The sequence below is a fragment of the Acipenser ruthenus genome, chromosome 6 (genome assembly GCF_902713425.1).
Source record: "Acipenser ruthenus chromosome 6, fAciRut3.2 maternal haplotype, whole genome shotgun sequence".
Classification (NCBI taxonomy): domain Eukaryota; kingdom Metazoa; phylum Chordata; class Actinopteri; order Acipenseriformes; family Acipenseridae; genus Acipenser; species Acipenser ruthenus.
The window spans coordinates 80,479,207-80,501,690 of record NC_081194.1 but is presented as its reverse complement, the minus strand read 5'-3'; the positions used below and the strand labels follow the sequence as shown (position 1 = coordinate 80,501,690).

General features: G+C 37.5%; 1 protein-coding gene across 7 annotated transcripts in view; it reads left to right on the top strand.

The window, feature by feature from the left end:
• Window positions 1–22,484, top strand: part of LOC117411028 (ral GTPase-activating protein subunit alpha-2-like) — a 158,072-nt gene that overhangs the window by 66,910 nt on the left and 68,678 nt on the right. For all 7 annotated transcript variants that reach the window (XM_059025880.1, XM_059025883.1, XM_059025881.1 and 4 more), the window contains 8 exons: window positions 10,076–10,204; window positions 11,624–11,752; window positions 13,404–13,462; window positions 13,817–13,925; window positions 19,475–19,585; window positions 19,705–19,773; window positions 19,938–20,075; window positions 20,693–20,876. In XM_059025880.1, the coding sequence (XP_058881863.1) occupies window positions 10,076–10,204; window positions 11,624–11,752; window positions 13,404–13,462; window positions 13,817–13,925; window positions 19,475–19,585; window positions 19,705–19,773; window positions 19,938–20,075; window positions 20,693–20,876 (928 nt within the window). The remainder of the gene's footprint in view (window positions 1–10,075; window positions 10,205–11,623; window positions 11,753–13,403; window positions 13,463–13,816; window positions 13,926–19,474; window positions 19,586–19,704; window positions 19,774–19,937; window positions 20,076–20,692; window positions 20,877–22,484) is intronic.

Here is a 22,484-nt window from a genome sequence, read left to right as displayed (position 1 = left end):
TTACCTCACCATGAACATGATAATAGTGGGTGTGGTGGTTTGTGACATAGCTTACCTCACCATGAACATGATAATAGCGGGTGTGGTGGTTTGTGACATAGCTTACCTCACCATGAACATGATAATAGCGGGTGTGGTGATTTGTGACAGCTTACCTCACCATGAACGTGATAATAGCGGGTGTGGTGGTTTGTGACATAGCTTACCACACCATGAACATGATAATAGTGGGTGTGGTGGTTTGTGACAGCTTACCTCACAGTGAACGTGATAATAGCGGGTGTGGTGGTTTGTGACATAGCTTACCTCACCATGAACATGATAATAGCGGGTGTGGTGATTTGTGACAGCTTACCTCACCATGAACGTGATAATAGCGGGTGTGGTGGTTTGTGACATAGCTTACCTCACAGTGAACGTGATAATAGTGGGTGTGGTGGTTTGTGACATAGCTTACCTCACCATGAACATGATAATAGTGGGTGTGGTGGTTTGTGACATAGCTTACCTCACCATGAATATGATAGTAGTGGGTGTGGTGATTTGTGACAGCTTACCTCACCATGAACATGATAATAGTGGGTGTGGTGGTTTGTGACATAGCTTACCTCACCATGAACATGATAATAGTGGGTGTGGTGATTTGTGACATAGCTTACCTCACCATGGACATGATAATAGTGGGTGTGGTGGTTTGTGACAGCTTACCTCACAGTGAACGTGATAATAGTGGGTGTGGTGATTTGTGACATAGCTTACCTCACCAAGAACATGATAATAGCGGGTGTGGTGGTTTGTGACATAGCTTACCACACCATGAACATGATAATAGTGGGTGTGGTGATTTGTGACATAGCTTACCTCACCATGAACATGATAATAGTCGGTGTGGTGATTTGTGACATAGCTTACCACACCATGAACATGATAATAGTGGGTGTGGTGGTTTGTGACATAGCTTACCACACCATGAACATGATAATAGTGGGTGTGGTGGTTTGTGACATAGCTTACCTCACCATGAACATGATAATAGTCGGTGTGGTGATTTGTGACATAGCTTACCACACCATGAACATGATAATAGTGGGTGTGGTGGTTTGTGACATAGCTTACCACACCATGAACATGATAATAGTGGGTGTGGTGGTTTGTGACATAGCTTACCACACCATGAACATGATAATAGTGGGTGTGGTGGTTTGTGACATAGCTTACCTCACCATGAACGTGGATATTGCTTAATTCATTGTCTTTCATTTTCAATATGATATACCCTCCTGCAAATTCACATTCATCCACATTGTGGGTAAAAATAAAATAAAAAAATAAGCCAATTCCATGTTGATCTCCATTGTGTCCTGAAACACATTGTCATTAGATAAATTGGCCCATCATTAAATTAGAGTGGCATTTTCCATTGTGACAGTATATGTTAAAATGCACACAGGATGGGGGTCTTCTTTGATGTCTATTGTATCTGGTAAGGTTTGCTTATTAAAGATATATTCAGGCAGGCCCTTTGTTTGTCCTGTCAAACTACAGTTTGACATGTCGACTAGTTTTATCTTGGAGTTGCAGAAATGAACACAGTGTGCAGTCATTCTAATGGGTGCTAATGGATCTGCTCATTATTGCTGGTATCCTAATGCACAACACGTTTATTTGAACAGTCTAAACATTTTATTTTCTGAGAACCCTTAAGTAAATGATTGATGATTTCATTATTGCTAGCATTTGGGATTATTGGTACATGTCAGACATTGTCTTCCAGGTAGGTATGCATGGCTTTGATATTTGCCAGTACTTTAGAATCAGCAATTCAAATTTGCAGAGTAAGAGGACTTGTGCAGTACAGTATTTTCAATTCAGTGTGCCTCCCAGAAAATAGCAAAATGGTTCCAATGCTAAACTTTAATTGAACAATCTTTATAAAAATTAAAAAAAAAACACATTTGCTTTGACCTTTACTGGATATATGACACGGCTACAACGTAGCGAACAAAATCTTAAAATGAGATCTTTATTAACTAATTAGTAAGATTGAGATCAGCTGATCCCCAGCTTCAGCACTGACCTCAGAGTTAAGTGACCATTTCTATTGTGTGTGAGTGAGGCAGGAGCAGCAGAGTAACAGGAGTGCTGCCTTCTTGTACTGCACATTCCAGCCAGGATTTTAAAGGATCAGCAGTTACAATGGACAAAGTTAAATTAATGTTGATGTACTTTGTTTGATTTACACATTCAGAATTATGTTTAACAAAATAACTGCTTTGTTTAATATGTTGAAAATACACATCAAGTTAGTTCAGCTCAGAGTCTAAAGAATCACTGAACTAACTTAGTACCTTGTTTTACGATCCTCTAGGAGGCAGACGACTGATGCACTGTGTTCATTGCTATTGATAACATCTTAAAACCTGCAGTCTATCTGGAGGCATTCAATCATTGTAATTGAATCTATCCTGCAGTCTCTCGTTAGTGCTGTCCTCTGTACTAACCACAGGATCATCCCCAGCTAGTTCATAGAAATTGAATCTATCCTGCAGTCTCTCGTTAGTACTGTCCTCTGTACTAACCACAGGATCATCCCCAGCTAGTTCTTAGCAATTGAATCTATCCTGCAGTCTCTCGTTAGTACTGTCCTCTGTACTAACCACAGGATCATCCCCAGCTAGTTCTTAGCAATTGAATCTATCCTGCAGTCTCTCGTTAGTTCTGTCCTCTGTACTAAACCACAGGATCATCCCCAGCTAGTTCATAACAATTGAATCTATCCTGCAGTCTCTCGTTAGTACTGTCCTCTGTACTAAACCACCAGCTAGTGCGCTGCTGTTAGTTCACTGCAATTGCCCAGTTTTTCTTAGTTTCTACCTGCTGTTATTATTATTATTATTTGTTTATTTAGCAGACGCCTTTATCCAAGGCGACTTACAGAGACAAGGGTGAGTGAACTATGCATCAGCTGCAGAGTCACTTACAATTACGTCTCACCCGAAAGACGGAGCACAATGACTTGCTCAGGGTCACACAATGAGTCAGTGGCTGAGGTGGGATTTGAACCGGGGACCTCCTGGTTACAAGCCCTTTTCTTTAAACACTGGACCACACAGCCTGCTGTACTTCCTATATGCACTAGATGGAGATGTGATAAAGGGAAAAGCAGGTTTGTCTATTTATTTGAAGTTGCAGAGCTAGTAGGTTTTCATTTCAGTGTTGCTTTTAAAAAATCTGGTCTCATGTAGTGTGTTTCAAGCAACAGATAAGGTGATATATCTCATAATAATAAGGGGATCCTTATTTTCCCATTTAAAGCCCTAATTCTATTTATTTGTATTCCTTTCAGTAAAATGAGACTTTACCCATTTAAACCCCAAGGTGGCACTCCTGTTTTTTCATTTTCAATCAGTCCTGAACAGAATGTACAGGGAGAGCTATGTAACATTCACAAAGCCTCAACTCTTGAGTTATTTAAACAAGGTTATATGTCAGAAACTTTTCAACAACGTTGTTCATGAGCCCTACAGTCTAGAACACAAATATCAAACCTTGTTTATACCTTAAAAAAATAAAATAACTCATGAGTTAAATCATTGACGAACAGTAATGGTCTGTTAAGCTTCATAGTTTCAGTGTACAAACAAACAGCCGATAGTTTTGAAATTCAGTTGTTTGGAAAAAATCCTTATTCGAAAAAAAAATCCTACTATTTATAAAACTTTATTTAAAAAAAAAATGTTAATATCCATAACAAAAATAAAGACAACAGACTTTTAAATGCAATGTTGGGGTTGAGCGTGCCGCTTTTGTAAATTGTGGTTGATTGATTAGGGTTGAAGATGCGGTTTGAGCTGCTTGTGGTAATCGTGTTCGTGCAACAGGCAGCAGTGTGGAGTAGTGGTTAGGGCTCTGGACTCTTGACCGGAGGGTTGTGGGTTCAATCCCCAGTGGGGGACACTTCTGTTGTACCCTTGAGCAAGGTACTTTACCTAGATTGCTCCAGTAAAAACCCAGCTGTATAAATGGGTAATTGTATGTAAAATAATGTGATATCTGTATAATGTGAAATAATGTATAATGTGATATCTTGTAACAATTGTAAGTCGCCCTGGATAAGGGCGTCTGCTAAGAAATAAATAATAATAATAATAATAATAATAATAATAATAATAATAATAATAATAATAATAATAATAATAATAATAATTGGAGGGATTGCCACTAATCGGTGAACGTTCAAGGAATGGTGGAGCAGTCACAGAGCCACCAGCCCCTGCTGGAGGATGTAAAGCATGACAGATGGCTTGAAGTTCAGTAAACAGTAATTATATTACATGAATAACGGCCTGTGAAGATTGAGGGGTGTGAGGGGTGACAGCTAGTGAATGGAGGGAGTGCACTTGCAGAGTGCTTTGTCTGCAGGGTTTTGCACTGTACTGGAAAGCACAGTTTAGCATAAGGGGCTTATCACTTATTATTTAGGATTGCGTGGCCTATAAAAAAATGCCTCAATTTTCAAGACAAACACATATGTGCAATAATCAATATTTGTGATGCGATTGGCAACCCTGTGCCACCTGTAAAGTGAAAACCCTAATGCAGTGAATTCTGAGTAATTGGGTTAAAGAGATGTCAGAACACAGGCGTCAGGTCAATTTTTTTTTTATTTAGTTCTGTATATAAGAAACATTTACCATCCTCTGGCTTGGTGAATGCTTTATTCTTAAACGGAAGAACAATTCGTCCAGCCTCCAATCAAGACAGTACACCTCTTGTGCTACCAGAGTGAATAGCCCTCTTATATTTACATGCAGATAGTAAATCTGGATGTCTTTTGAAGCTAATGTTGGTACTCTGATCCCTTGTCTGTGGAATCCTTCTCATCAGTATCACACTTTAAAAAGATGATTGTACTTTCCAAGTCTTGCTCAAAACCATTTGAAATTGTTTGACCTCTCTTTCTCTCTCACACTATATTTAAATTCCTTTTAATTATACTTTTTATTTGGTGTGGCAAATTAAACAATATGCTTCTCAAACTGCTCAGCATGTTTTTCCCAGATGATACATACTATTTGGATTGCTGTAACAACTAATACATTCTTCATGGATTGAGGTTTGCGTCCTGTGTTAAATGAGACAATGCTGTTGGGAGTGTGTTATAATCTTTAGCTTTGTTATTGCAAATACAATATGGGGACTTCTGCTGTTCAGCTGCCAGTCAGATAGGGCTGTGCACTGGGGCATGTTCAAACCGGATGGAAAACAGTCTTCATGCTGAACAATAGAAAAACAGCTTGGCTGCTTTGCATTAAAGAGTCCACTTTTTCCAGCCCTGCAGTAGTGTGCTGGTTTGTATTCTAAACAGGAATAACTACAGTATATTAGTCTTTTATCAAATTGATAATTTATTAGGTATTGATATTGTTACGATTTCACACCCACACACACACACACACACACACACACACACACACACATATATACAGCAGTGCTAAATAAGTCTGATTCCCTATACAATGCCAGGGTTCTGGAAGGAACAACCCATTCTGCTTGGTTTTGTGAGCAGTTGGCCACGTATAACCCTGTCCAATGTACTGGGAGTTTTGCATCTTCCAGGGAGTAGCTGTGTTGATTTCTATTGTATGTGGAATCTGAAATGCAGTGCTTGACCTACATCTTGGTAATAGTGTACCCATGCAGTTTGGAGCATGTTCATGTTCAGTGAAGTATTCCTATTAGTGATTACTAAAGATGTGAAATACAGTTATTGCTAATATCTCCTCTCCACCTTCAATGTATTTGTTCACTTTTTATTGCAATAGGATTAATTAGTGCTTGTGATTTATACTATTGTTAAGAATGTAAAAATGTTAGTAGCCTAAATGTCCTTTACGACCCAAATTACATGGTTGAAAAACAAAAATCATTATCATTACAGTAATAACAAAGTGCTTTAAATTCATCAATGTAGGAAAATCTTTTGGTTGGCTGTTTCATAAAATATATTGTGATTGTGTATCCAGTTACAGAATGCACATCTTTGACTGATTGTTTATTCAGAGAAGCTGTTGTGAGATTGAATATATTTTTTTCTCAAAAGAGATTCATGGGAAAGTTATTTAAACTCTGTTATTTAACCTTTTTACTTTTACTTTCTAGCGAACTTCTGAGATTTGAAAGCGTATACTGTATAGCAGCAACATTTAGAGGCAGCAAACGTTTTTTATATAAACATTTTGTATTTTAGTTATTGATTTTTATTGACTTTTTTTTAAAAACAAATAATGATATATTATTATCCATAACATTAAATATTAAACAGTGGATGTAGTAATAATTTGTCAAGACTCATAAAATTAAATGCCACCTGTCTTATTGATGAACTGGACTCTGTGCTTTTTATCAGATTACACTTGCTAATGAAAGGCAAATTGAGACACTGTAGTCCCATAAGATATTTACAGTATGTGATGAGATGTGTTACACTTTATTATACACAGCACCTGGCTGGCACAAAGCAACCTTTTTCTTTAATGATTACATTGGGTGATGATGTATACAACTACTACAAACTTCCTACATGAAAATACGCTTGAGCTTGTTCTGATTACACGTGTAATAAAATAGCAGTTTATAACCAATGCTTTCCCTTGCTACACACATAAACATACATTCCACATTTATAAACGGATTTAGCAAAAGGGTTGGATGATTTTCATTTATCTGCTAGAAAAAAGGATTATGACTGCTGGAAACAAGATTATTGTTGTTCTAATACAATTATCAATAAGCAATGTTCAGTACAATAAATAATTAATACTTGACAAATTACCAACAATATCGCAATATTATTATTATTATTATTATTATTATTATTATTATTTATTTCTTAGCAGACGCCCTTATCCAGGGCGACTTACAATTGTTACAAGATCATAATTCCCCCGGATAAACTGCCCAGTGCTTTACAGACTGATGTCAGTGCACTTCCTTCACGAGTGCTGCATTCTTTGAATCCTGTCTGCTTGTGTTAGTGGCACAGGCAGGAATATGATTGGAGGTGGGTGAATGTGACAGAGAAGGCCTTACATATACATCTGGAAGCTCCTTGTATTGTGTTTGATGCATCATGTTTATCAAGAAAATAACATTTCTTGCTTATGAAAGTGTGTGTGTGTGTGTGTGTGTGTGTGTGTGTGTGTGTGTGTGTGTGTGTGTGTGTGTGTGTGTGGCTGAAAAGGAGGCGATAGAGCAATAAAAGACATTGCAATACAACTCCCCATCAGTAACAACAGGAGCTTGATGACGCATACTAAATACCAAAGAGAATGTCTTCCAATCGAAATTTTCCTGTTTGGCTGGTGAACTTAGATTGAGTTTCTGTTAGTTGTGTCTTGTGTTTCCTATCTACAGATTTCTGCACTTTTGTTAGGCATGAGAGGGTTAATCAGTCACTCAGCATTACGTGATTGTATTTTTTGCTGTACATTATTTTATTTTTTTACTGGAGAGATATAGTCCATTTTTTGTGCACCAAATTCTATTTCTGTAATTATGCATACAATGGAAATGTTTCCCGAACGGCTGCTTCCTCTAAAATGCTCATTTTGTGCAATCATTATAAGGTTCAGAGCCACTAATTACCAGAGATTGTTCTACACATTACATGTTCCAAAGGTCAATTATAAAAGAATGAAGAAAAATATCAATCTAACCAAATGCGTAAACCAATTTTCTATTACTGCCGCAACATGTTTTCCTTATTACTTTTTGTTTTTTCCATTCGCTGTTTACAAAGCATTCAATTAAAGTGATTCATTTACCAGGTAGTGAGCAGCTGAATGTGGCTGGTGTTTACAGAACTGTACTTTAAAGAGAACGAAAAAACATGCCTCTATTTGAACTACCTGATTTTTACAATCGAATTGATAGAGACAGATGTTTCCATTCTTTATCTTTTTTCATAAAATTGTGGCTTAGAGATAAGCATTAAACACATAGCAGCTCTGTCAGTAACCTTTAGTTTCACATGCAGGTTAAACAGCACCTTCAAGACAAAACAAAACAATAGCAACTCAATCAGATTGACACGGGTATTCAGTATCTCTGCAGTTTAATCATGTGTCAAAACGCTGATGCAAAATAATAAGTGAAGAAACAATTAAGCTTCACACTTCTCATATTCTCAATCTGTTTTATTGAGATTGCAGCACTTCCTCAAGTTTATTGATAAATGCATTATTGTGATGCTGTTAAATTATTATTTGCCTGAGAATAACCACGATAATGTGTCAATGATGTTCTGGGACTTATTTTAAATTTGAGCTTTATAAAAGTTAAGTAAGTTATGATTGTTGAATAAAATAACATTGTTTGTATTTTGTAGCAGTGTTGTCCTTTAGCTTCTTTCATAGGAAGATACGTAACAAAAGGTGTCTTATACATTTCCTATTTCACTTTTATTCCTATTGAAATTGATCATATAAAGATGTAATTATAAATGGTTATGTTGATTATTTATATTGCTTAGCTGTGATTATGTGTTGTCCCAAATATTGCATCCAAACACAGTATTAAATCAGTTTCTCAATGTTTCTGGCAAATCGTACTGTAGGTACTAAAGAACTGAAATTGAACATTAAAATAAATATATTTGTTCTCCTTCTTAATCTCATTTCCCTCTCAATAGTAAAGTGATCTTGATGCAAGAAAGCATTGCTGTATAATACTGTGGAATTAATACCAACACATGGGTTAAGCACTCTCGTACTGGACCGCGGGTACTTATTTAACAGAATGAGTTTACTCATCTATATTCAGTGCGACTGTAGACATGTCGGCACTGAAAAGCCCACAGTGTCCTTCGCAGGCAGACGTTTCTCACAGAATGTTTCATTCAGCACGTAAATATGACAGATGGGTATTTAATAGGAAAGCGGAGTTAACAACATGGCTGTTTACAATATTAATCTTCAAAATATGCTTCATCCTGCCACCTTGAAAGCCAGGTTTGCAGAAATCCCTCTTTATTGCAGCATATGTCAACAGAAATGAACTCCCATCTGCTGCTGCTGTATAGTTTGTTGCTGGGCACTCGGTGATGAGGCTGTGTGTGTAATTACAGGTGTGTCGTGAGGAAAGCAGCACGTTAATCACTCTTTTAATTATAGGAAGGTGGATCTTTTGTTCAGCCTCCACAGCCAGGATTTACTCTGCAGCATGTTACAAGCAGAACCCATCTGCTTCTTTTCTCAGAGTTGTTTGCTTTGTTTGGTATTGCCTACACAGCATAAGGAGAAATAAACCCCCCAGTTTAAATATTAACCTGGAGGGAGGATGGGGGATCTACCTAGGCTGTAGTGTAAAAGAACTATCACATTCAAATTCAATCGTTTTTTAACACATTACTGCATATCAGTGGGTTTATGTAGGTTGGGTTTAACACAAGCCTGTTGGTTTATGATACAAGTAAGTGAGAAGCAATTACTTTAGGGTATGATATTGTACATTTAGACAACTAACAATTGAAAACAGACAACATGTACACAATCATGTAACATAAAAAAGCAATGACTGCTTATCTGGCTTACAGTTGACTGTGGAAGGTGGTATTTACATCACTGAACCCTCAGACCCAGCGAACATCCTTAAATAAAGACACAGCAACACTTTGCTGCATAGCTGTATACTGTAAGCCAGTGTCCATTGTACAACCTGTACGAATGTCCACATATCCATTTTACTTCACCATTACAAACCATTTGTCAGAGTTGCCATACCCAGAGAATGCTTTGTTTTTGTTCACAAATGAACCCGTCTGTAGTACTCATACTGTTGTTACTTATTGTTATTATGTAATATACATTCTCCTATACTAATACGCAGCTGGACCCATCAAATAATAACATGTATTTGTTAATAACACGTAATTGTGTTGTGATCACCAGTACTTGAGTTAGTGGTCTGTTTCTTTTAAATGGTCTGTAGTCTTTAACTTTTACAGACTTCAAATACAGTAATGGGATGGGGTGATGTTATTTTGAAGTCTGTTTTATTTCTTTTTTCACTCTAGGATGTTTTGAACACAGTCATCCGGTATTGTTCTCCGCGGTTCTTTTTTCTTGGTTTGCCTGGGTTCACGATGCTGGTTGGTGACTTCATCTCAGCTGCTGCCCGGATCCTTGGCTCTGATGCATTGGAAGTGAGTATGACAATGTGAAATGCGAGAGGGCGAGCTGTGGCAGCAAACAAGGCTCCCATCTCTCCACTGGAACAGGTGTGCTCTCATTAGTGCCGCGTGAACCGGGGCTCCTGGGACAGGCACCATGGCAGCCGATGTGTGAAATTGCAGGATAAAGTGACTCGCTAGCACTGCAAAGGTGTTTCATCAAAGGGCCAGACTGTGAGAGCTCGCCTCCACACCAGCGTCACTGCACCTTGAAACACAGAATGCACGGCTTGGGTTTCAGAATCTTGTTACCAGTGCGTGCAGTAAAAAGAGAGGTGCGATTTCCAGGTGTTTCTGACCTGCTGTAGGTTTATATTTTAAATTGGAATCTACTTCCAGCTGGAGCACTTAAAACAAAACACAGAAACATAACAACATCTGCAAAAATGGGGAGAATGTTGGGTTTATGGAAATCCAGATTTGAATATGTAATCCACTGGCCCGATGTTGCACATCAGTGTCTGAATTTACAACGCCAATGTGATATATCGTCCTGATGGAATATTTAATATGCCCATAATCTTCTCTGTTGGTTGAGTTGGTATTTTTGGGGGAGCATCAAAATGGTACATTTATAGTATAGTTAGTGTTACGCATTTCCGGTTTATTCCGGATTTTACCAAAAAATTACAGGATTTTTTTTTTTTTTAACTAGATGTCAGTTTTTACTGATTTTTTACCTGTTTTTTGTCTATTATTCAATATTTTCCCAGTACTATTTTCTAGGAAAAACACACTCTTTTAATTAAAATGCTGTTTTATTTTGACTCCGACATTGTAATAAGCAGCCCTACACTGTACCCTAGGATACAGCAGAGGTTTAGACATCAGAGAATCAAATAACATTCAAACGTGGTTCTCTGTAACTTCACAAACACATTATCACCTGATCATGTCGGCCAATCAAAGTCTGATTATTGTGGCAACTGCTGGTCGTAGTAACTACTAGTTTGAAATACTTACATAAAACTAAATTGAAATACTTACATGAAAATCTAATAATTTTAGTGGATGAGGAATGGGGAGAAAACGTAAATCAATTTATGAATATTCAAAAGAAAACAAATGTTTCTAAGTATTTTAATGTATGTAAAATAAACTCCGAAAAATTCCCGGAATTTAAAAAAAAACGAAGATAAAAACGAAAACAGCAGTTTAATAGCCCTTCAGGGTGTGAATGGTGGAACAGAGTTTTGATTTCTTAGGATCCTAAACCCAAATGCAAGATGCTTTTGCCCTTTGTTGAAAAACTATACTTTTAATTGTCAATGCTCTGATATATACTAGTAATGTTATGTGGATAGAGCTGTAGTTTGTGAATCTGAGTTCAATTATAGCAGTACAATTTGGGAATTCAGACTAAATTAATTTAATTTAATTAAATTTTTTAAGGCACCACGCATTGAAGCACAAACTATTCTTGGCTCCCTAGTGTGCTTCCCAAACCTTTACCAGCAAATGCCTTTACTGCAACCTGTTCCTGGATCTACTGAGAAATTCACTGGGAATGAGGACATTAAGGTATGTAGTGTAAAGTACACATCGCAATTGCTGCATGCATAGATACAGATATGGCCATTAATTACAAATAATGTATGCACAGTTTTTCAAGTGAACCTTTTTTTATTCAAAGCTGTAGTGGTTAAACTGAACACTGTTATATGAGGAGGAGGTTAAATGTCGGCAAAACTTGCAAAGAAAATGTACAAAATGAAATTTACTGGTTGCATAAGTATTCAGCCCCTTAAGTCATTACTTGGTAGAAGCACCTTTTGCAGCAGTCATACATTTTCGATTGGATTCAAGTCAGGACTTTGACTGGGCCACTCTAGAACATTCATTCTCTTCTTGTTCAACCACTCCAGTGTGGCTTTGGCTTTGTGCTTCGGGTCATTGTCCTGCTGAAATGTGAATTTCCTCCCCAGTTTCAGAGTCTTGGCTGACTCAAACAAGTTTTCCTCAAGGATTCGCCTGTACTTTGCACCATTCATTCTCCCCTCTTTCCTGACAAGCTTCCCAGTCCCTGCTGAAGAGAAGCATCCCCATAACATGATACTGCCACCACCATGCGTGACAGTTGGGATGATGTTGACTGGGTGATGTGCAGTGTTGGGCTCGTGCCAGGCGTAATTTTTGTCTCGTCTGACCACAAAACCTTTTTCCACATGTCTGCAGTATCATCTACATGCTTTTTCGCAAACCCCATACATGCTTTAAGATGAGGCTTTTTGAGTAATGGCTTTTCTTAACAATATTTCCCAACATAAAACCAATGTCACCTTACAATAATTGATTTTGAGTTTCAGTGTTTTAAAATAAAATATCAAACAGAATGAAATTTCAATGTACCATTTGTAATTCAGTAATATGAGAGAATTTGTCAGGGGTCTGAATACTTTTGCAAGGCACTGTATATGTATATATATATATATATATATCTATATCTATATATATCTATCTATATATATATATATATATATATATATATATATATATATATATATATATATATATATATGTATAATGTATGAACAGAATTTAGATATTTTATTTAACATCATGTAGTCAAAGAAACTACAGAATGATATTGCAAAAGTCTACCGGAAGACTGTACGTATTTCATGTTAGATTTTGAAATGTCACATTTTTCAGTTTATTGCCAGTTTTTTGTTAAGTATGGAAAACTTCAAAGTGGTATTTAATTCCATATGTTCACGTAACATTATTCAGCAGGTTTCATTAGCCTTTATGACACAAAATGTGTTCATTACGGTGGCCCAAAAGTGCAAGTCAGTGTCATCTTAAAAGGTGCAGGCAAATCTACAAAGATGCATGTCGAATTCACAGAGAAGGGTGGCGAATACAGAAAAGCATGGCGGAAATAAAAACATATCATGGAAATGCTGCCCGTTTTTATTTCCGTCACCCCTTTTTATTTCCGTTCTTCCATATTTGCCACCCTTCTCTGTGAATCCGACATGCATCTTTGTAGACTGACTTGCGCTTTTAGGCCACCGTTGTTAATTCTATTAGGTGATGTTAATTTAACAGTAAAAAAAAAAAGAAAATGTGAAGATAAAAATAAAAACAGCTGAGGAATGAACAAGTCAGTGGTTTGGAAACGTGACATTAAAACAGTTTAATAGTAGTAAATAATATCATGTTTTTTTAGGACTATTTCATAAACATTTTACTGAAGAATGCCAGAAATGAGCCAAGTGAAGGTGCAAGGTATGTGGATTTTAGTTTTGTAATATTAGGTATTTCTGGTTGGCTGTGTCATATATATTTTTTTTGTTATTTATTTATTTCTTAGCAGACGCCGAAAGTTGACGTGTCATTACCAGTCACTACTGTATCTGTAAACTGATACTGTAGGTTTTACTTGGTTAAACATTGTTTTTTAGGGCCAGTTATTATTATATACCTGGATTAAATCTAAATTATGGATGTACCATAGACATTTTAAGGTATAGCTAAGGCAGCGCCATCAGCTTTGATTTATTTCAGGCTTCAGTGACAGGTCGGGGTTTGCTTCAGGTTGCACTCGCTGGGTATCTTTAATTGAGTGTTCTGTTGTTTTAGATGCATCGCTGTGTGCAGTCTTGGGGTGTGGATCTGTGAAGAACTGGCCCAGTGCACAAGCCACCCTCATGTGAAAGACGCCATCAATGTAATGGGTGTAACACTGAAGGTAGGCTTTTGTCACTCTCGTTGCAGGAGGCTAAGCTAGGCTTCAGTTGATCATAATGAGCAATAAATAGTTTTTATCATAGCCATCAGTACCTTTTAAATGTTAAAATATCAATCTTGTTTCGGTATGCAATTAAATATGTTAACATAACATAACATTATTCTGCAGGTTTCATTCGACTTTATGAAGCAAAATTTGTTAGTTGTATGGCCATAGCTGTAGTTTTATTGCAAACATTTTACAACACCCTTATTCTGCAAAAACACATAATGTACATGGTAATCCATGTGTGCACCCAGGAGAAAACCTTGATAAACTTGTGTATTAAAAAAAATAATAATAATAAAGTTCCACTAAACTAAAAAGATGTCTAAATTTCTCCAGTATTTTTAATTTATTTATTTATTTTCTATAAATGCCAAAGGTATTTATCCATGAAAAAAATAATTTAATCTCACATTCTATATACTGTACATCCAAACGCAGCTGCAGACCATTGCTCAGTTGACGTAAACCAGGACCCAAAGGGGAAGCCAATGTTACAGTCATGGCTATTTGCACTGTCCAACACAGGCTCTCACACCATGCATACTGTTCAGAGTGGTACACCTTAGGAACCGAAGTAGGTTTTTTCAGACATATTTTTCTAAAGATTTTGCAAATCTTTGGTCCCCGAAGACTAAAACCCGATAGTGCAGTGCCATTATTTCCAAGCAACGTGTTCTTCACACAAGTGTGCGGACACAGAATATGTGCCAATTTAAACAGCTTTAGTGTCCAGTCTCCTGCTGAACCAATTACACTGCTAATGGAACAGAATCATGTCCTCTTAGGGGAACTTGCACAGGGATAAAGTGACTAAAAGAAAAAAAAGAACAAGTTGGAAAAAATAGACTCTTTGTGAAAAAGCAGGTCTAAAACATTACAAAACACCCTGCCACTTTTATGACTTTCTCACTACTTACTGTTGCTGCCTCCTGCTATTCTATGTTGCAAATGTATTTGTAACCCTTAACTCGTGGAGTGAAATAACGTGCACAACAACAACAACAATTTGAACTCGCAGAGAAGCTGTCATGTCAAGGCATCACCCAGCACCATACATCAAAGAGGGAGGGGCTGCATTCTGACAAACACTTAAACAATCAAATGAAAGCTGAAGAAAACCCCATGTTTTTGACTTAACCATTTCAGTTTATTTTCTTTACTCCTTCCTCCCTACCATTTCATAAGTTTCAGTGGTTCTATTGTTCCAATATTGAGATACTTGACACGTCTTTGCTTCCTGGTTCATGAGAAATAATATAATATTGTGATTGTTCAACTCCATTGACCACTTTCACACTGGTTTAGTATAACTTTGTCCACATTAATCAACTAGAGGGATCTGGCTTTCACGATTCCAGATGAGGCATTGGAGTTCACTCTCTCTTAAATGTACTCCTTTGTGTCCAACATGGACTAATACAATTAAACTTTTACACTGCATTCATGTATCCAAGTCCATGTTAGATGTTTATGTGTATTTTGATTTGGGTCTTAATCTTGTTCATTAATTTTCAAAATGTAACCCAGCTGTAGTCAGACAGCTGTTTTTGGCCAAGTATTGCAGCTGATTCTGTGGTCTGGAAGCAGGCCAGCAAGGGATCGGCGAATTTAAGCAGTAGCTCATGTTAGAATATACATTCAAATCCAATAGAATTCTGCACAGTCTGGTCACGTTATTGTCATCTCAATTAGCTCAAGCTGACTTCCTGTCCTTCACCTACCCTTTATCTTATTATTGGATGGCAAGTCGTGACTCTTCCTTTCTTTGTAACTGTCAGGCTCTCTCTCTCTCTCTCTCTCTCTCTCTCTCTCTCTCTCTCTCTCTCTCTCTCTCTCTCTCTCTCTCTCTCTCTCTGCCTTTAGTTAAATTACTTTTTTTACATTTCTTAGATTTTGATGACTAAGTTCATATTTGATTGCTTTTAAATTGTTGTTTTGAATTGATTGATACAAATTGATGTTTTTGAGAAAACTTGAAGAAGGAAAGATCAATGTCCGCAAGAATATAATACATGTATTTATTTATTTTTCTATTTAGCATTTAAAAGGAATCACAGGAGCACTAAACATAAGGTTATTAATGAGTAGTGCAGATGTTCACAGGATACAGCTTCTTCAGATCTGCTTGTTCATACATGCTGACACTCCTGGAAGTGCTCTTGACATTTACAAACTGTAGGCATGCTTTATTTTTTTGTATTACCACAGACAAAGCATTAAACAGATACAACAGAATTTGCTTAGCATTTCCACAATACAATTAGAATCCTCTGAAGAAAGAGCTACGAGATTAAAAAGTGCATTTCTCAAGAAGTGGTTTCAGTACTGAATCAGTTCAAAGACCTACTATATGGTATTACACCGTAGAAAATTGTATTTTGATTAGTGTCACAAACAGCTCATAATGTGCAATGCATTCGATCACTTATGTATTGCGAGAATCAATTATTCTATTTTAGTGGTGCAGCAAATATGGTGTGCAGGTGGCATCAGCATCATTTCATTTTCTGGTAGCTGATGACTTGTATTCAGCACTCCAGATAAGGTTTTGGGTCTGAGAGTAACTTACCCTCTAATTTGAACACTGAGAGAGTAAAATGTATTTTCAGGCAGTAAAGTGCAACATTACGTCATGAGTAATCTCGATAAATACTTTACAATCTTTAATGGTACTGGGGTAGGCATTAAAAAAGAGCCTTCCATTTTAACTGCAACATTACTTTGAATGACTGTACAACCACGTGTGTGTTCTACAAGGTTCTTTATTGGCTCAGCACATTTTTTTTTTTTAGGTATCACACTGACTGCAAATTTAATTACTTATATTTTAACATTAAATTCTTAAACTCTGTGAACATGTTAAAACTTCAACATAAAGCCAAGATAAATCAAATAAGGAGATGCATTAATAAGTTATAAAACAGTTAGTTTAATATTATAGGCACCTTTTTGTAGTGGTTGTCTCTTATGATGGTTCCAGTTGGATTTGTAGTCGGTCTTACTGTGATTGGCTGAACAGGGCTAGCTAGAGATTGGATAATGTTTGCTGGGTTGTCTTTTCTTGTGTACAGTTTCCTAGTAACTGAAGACATTGTATTCTGGGAGATGTTAGTCAGTGGAAGTTTTAGGGGAGGTAGACAAGTTGTGCAGCAAAATTGCTATCTATATTATTATGCATTAAATTAAATTGAGTGCGTATTTCAGATTTTTTAATGTGTAAAAATGGCAGGTACGCAGCTTATGTGGACCGCTGCTTGTATCTAACAGAGTTAACATCAAAGTTAACATGGAAGCTATAAAGGGATGCAATAAAATCTAAACACTGATGAAATGCGCATCCTGCATCTCTGAACTCTTCAAGAGCAGTTGTTTCCTGTGTCTCTTTTCTATGGTCCCTTCTTCTGGACTTGGGTTCCCTTTCAAGTACGAAATGTAACCATTACCGAATGGGTATTTACCTCCTAAAGACCCGAGACCTGAATAAGATATAACAAAGCTGCTCAGCCGAGCCTGAGACGCAGTCATGCCCGCCCCCGAGGGTATAAAGGACTGCGTGCACAGATCTCATCGCCATCTTTCCTTTCAAGAACGGATCTGAGAGGAGAGCCTATACAGTACTTGCTACTATTTCTGCTATAGATTTTCGGATTTTTTGTGTTTTTACACAAATTCCATGGCAACGTGTAGTGACAGCAGCTGCTCGGTTCAGCAGCGCTGCGCAGGACTAACAGTCTGCTTCGGTTGTGATACTGGGCAGTTTGTGGAGACTACAAAAAATTATTAATTAAATATAGACTAGGTAGTTGTTAGTTTTAGTTTGTTTTCATTCTCTATTAATTAAATTATATCCATTGAAAAAAAAGCAAGAAAGAACCAGACCTTTTTTATTTTTTATATAACCCTCATAAGGACACGTCAGAAAACTGACTTTCCTGGTAACCTGGGGTCCAAGCGGACCCCAGCGATAAAACAATAGATAACTAACAACTGGAGTAAATGAATGAATGACAATGTGTATATGAACACTTTATTTTGCTTATCCTTTACTTCTAGCCATCGTTTGGTATAATGTGTTGTTTATGCTATGCAAAATGAAGTATGCTGTGCCATGCTTCTGCTGTGTCTGGAGAAAATCAGGCAGGACCAGGCCCAGGTGCTCTTAGTAGCGCCTTATTGTCCCCGGAGGCTCTGTTTTCCAGCCCTGATGCAGCTCTTGGGTGGCCAGCCATGATACTGCCCAAGCACCGCGACATGCTCAGTCAGGCGTAGGGGAATCTATGGCATCCCGATCCATCGAGCCTGTAGCTCTGGGTCTGTCCAATAGGGTTATTGACACCCTGCAAAATGCAAGAGCAGTGACCACGTGTTCTCAGTACGGGTACAAGTAGGGCGTCTTTCAGACATGGTTCCTGCCTCGATGGTTTGATCCCATGACCAGTCCCATGGCAATTATACTGCAATTTTTGCAGGACCTGTTTGACGAGGGGAAACCCCCCTCAACATTAAGGTCTATTTGGCAGCTGTTTCAGCCTGCCATGTCAAAATTGTCTCCCCAGGAGCCCACTTCCTGGCGGGGCAATTTTTGAAAGGTGCTCGGCGCCTATGAAGGACGTTGTTCCTTGCTGGAGGCTTAATGTGGTGCTTAATGCACTCATGAAGCCTCTGGCTTAGCCTTGTAGCATTCCGGTTGTGCAGCAATCTTGCCCTTGAGATGGCTTGGGTATACTGACCCATTCAGTAATAGTTACATTTTGTACTTGAACGGGAACGTTGGGTTATTATAACCACCCTGGTTTCCTGAAATACAAATGTAACCATTAATTTTCAAGGTCCCTGCGTCCATGATTGTAGCAGACTTGAAGGAAAAATGGCACCGAGTTCTGTGCGTGCAGTCCTTTATACCCTCGGGGGCGGGTATGACTGCGTCACAGAGGCTCGGCAGAGCAGCTTTGTTATATCTTATTTAGGTTTCGGGTCTTTAGGAGGTAAATACCCATTCAGTAATGGTTACATTTCTATTTCAGGGAACTAGGGTTATGATAATAACCTAATGTTTCTTATCGTTCCCAATTCATTAGGGACATCACAGTGCGTTTTCAAGACTAGATTTAAGATACTTTTTGGAATTTGCAAATTGCTGTTTCATCAACACATGACACATATGTATGTTTATTTAAAAAGTCTGTAGTAAATAGAAATACATTTATTTTTAATTTTTCAGATTTTTATTTTTTATTTTTTGTGTAATGCACTTTGGAATTGCCTGTATCTTTTAAAGACCTAATATAGCAATTTAACTTAACCAATAATAATAGGCTATGTTTTATTATTATTTATCTATTTAAATAGGAGGGTGTTTGAAAATAACAGTACTCCAATGTAATCAAGCATGTGAAATGAGTAGGACACTGACTACACCATCTATATCTATATCTAATAGGGATTTCATGGAGCATTTATCTTTTGTTTTTCACTTTGATATATTTTATTTTATTTTCCAGTTAGGAAACAAAGTGGTTGCTCATGTAGCGTGTGACATCTTTCATCTGCTAGTCTGTCACTGGCAGAACCTTCAGAAATATGAAGCATCTCTTCCCAAGAAAATCACTGAAGTAAGTCCTGCAAAACTGTGCTTTGTGTTTCTGTTGTCCATCAGTAAATTAAAGCATGTTTTAAAGAAAAGAATACATTAATCTTCAAAATACTCTCCTCTTTGTTTTCTGTTTTACAGATTTTTGTAGCCACGATTGCATTTCTCTTGCCAAGTGCAGAACACTCTACCATGGAGGCAGATAAAAAAGTAAGAGTCTTTCTTTCATTTGTGCCATTTAAAGAGTATAGTATGTAGAGTTGAATGGAATTCTGCAAAAGGCTGTCTTCTGAATGCTTTCTAGATACTAATTGAATGTGTAGCTTGTTCTGGTGGAGACCCACTAATGGAAACCCCTTTTTTGTATTACTTAGCTAATGGTATCACTGCTGCTCTGCCTGTTGGATTGGTGCATGGCAATTCCTTTGAAAACACTGCTAGAGCCCATTACCATGCCTGTACTTGAAGATCCTTATTCTCAAAAAGCTCCTCTTCTGGACTATATTTACAGGGTATGTATTGTACTGGCCCTAGTGGCTGCCTCACATAGCACCCAGGAGCAAAATGTACTGTGTTCTACTGTTAGCTGTGACATTTGCTTGTTAGCATTGAACAATGGGGGCAACTGCGTCTCAAACTAACCAGGTGAGGGAAGGTTTAATTGAAACATAGGCGCTGTCAATCCCATTAGGAAAAGGGAACAGCAAGGAGAGAGAACGCATTTCCAAACAATTTCTATGTTCTATATATTTCTTATATTTTAAAATTAACAATACATAATCTAGCTGTGTGCTATATATATTAAGAACACAAGAAAGTTTACAGACGAGAGGAGGCCATTCAGCCCATCTTGCTCGTTTGGTTGTTAGTAGCTTATTGATCCCAGAATCTCATCAAGCAGCTTCTTGAAGGATCCCAGGGTGTCAGCTTCAACAACATTAATACATTCTGTATCATTCAGGTACAGTACTTTGTCTTTCTGGTTAGGAAAATTAATCCTTCACCAATGCACAAATAGAAGCATTTCAAGTTTCTCGCACCCAATAAAACTACGGTTTGAAATGTGACATTCACCTCAATTTCTTAGTTGGAGTCTACAGAGTTGATCCATTTCTTTGTCCATTTCCAGGTTCTGCACTGTTGTGTCCATGGCTCAAATCTCTACACCCAGCAAAGCCATTACCTGCTGAGCCTTGCAGACCTTTCCGCCACAGACTACGACCCGTTCCTGTCGGTTGGGAATGTCAGGAACTCCGAGCCACCGCAGTGTCATACCAGTGTGGATTTTGGCAACCTGCTCACGGTAGCTGAGGGTAAGTTCTCAGCAGGGCACACTTCTTTTTTTTATGGCACTGTCATTAGCAGGCCAGTCTTAAGGGGATCAGTGGGATACAGCCACAGATTTGGAGGCTCAGATTCAAGTGACCTCAGGTTAAAGTCAGGCTGTTTGACACCTGCTGTATAAAGTAATATGCATGAAAATAACCAAGCAATCACACATTATGAATGTGGTTATCTGAATGTAGGAAATGAAAGGGACTTTTGCAGCAGAGAAAGAGAACCAGGCCTGACCATTCAAAAAGTGTTTTTTGTCTGTACTGTAGCATGGATTCTGCATTGTGTTGTATAACTCTAATAAGAAATGCATGTTCATGGAGATTTTAATAATTAAAATCCATTATCAAAGATAAGTAGAAATCTATTCATTTGAAATACAAAGATGCTTCAATGCTTAATGCGTGATAGGAATCTTTTGAAGCATTGCATTCAGTATTGAAAGACCTTTTCACAGGAGCTTTATAATTGTATGCCACATAAAAAGCATACGGATAGTTCCAAATTAGCTGTCTATTTTCTAAGGGGGGAAAATGATCCTTGGGCAATTAGTTTTATACTGTACCACAAGCGTGGATATACCTAGTGTGGGATACATGTGTGTTATTCCACTTCAGTAAGATAACACAATTGGAACAACAGAAGTGGAATGGCCTGCTTACCGGGACTAGTTTCGAATGTGTCTTTGCTTACATTCCAGTGTAACAACTTAAATGTACTGTACATCCTCGTTATAACTAACCTGCTGGGGTCCAAGCCTTTTGTTTGTTATATCGAGGGGTTCGTTATAGCAAAAGGACAATCAAAATGAACGATAAACTGTTGGAGTAAGTTAATGAGATGATATTGTGAATAAAAATAGAATGTACCTGTTCATTTCATGTACGCAGTATTCTGCCTTTGCTTTATCCAATTCGTTAAATAATTAAAACACAGTACAAAAAGCATATGAATCTGACATGAATTGTTTCAAAGTGCACCAAATGTTAATCCAACATGCAAGAATCCCAAATTGAGCTTTTATTCCAAATCAACCCGACATGAAAAGTTAATCAGATCCTCAAGTTGTTTTTTTTGCGTTGTTGTGTTTTTTTTTTCTTTAATCAGTTTTGTTTTGCTGCATGGTTGCTGAACAAGCCAAAAAACATCCTATATTCATGACAGAGATACGCCTGCGTTACTGCTTATTTCAAATGATCAATGTGGTTTCCAGCTTTGTTGTAACATAAAATGATTTTCATTTTGGAAGCAGTTACACATTGCACGCTCCTTAAGACAAAAGAGTTGACTTCACTGCGTAGGTGGTGTCCCGTGTGTACAGACCAGGATGTGACAGTGTGTTTATATTATCTTTTTTATTTTTATTTTTTTATTTTTTTGGGGGGTCCAGGGGCCAAGTTTGTTTAGAATGAAGGGCGTTCTAGCGAGGGTGTACTGTGTATTACTGTTTTAATTAGACTCTGATTTCCTTGCGAATGAGTCTGTCTGCATCTGAACAGCCTGCAGCCCCTACATTAACACCAGTAAAGGTAGGAAACAACAGAGGCTACAAATTGACAGACTGAGCTGAAGGTTTTTATCTGAAT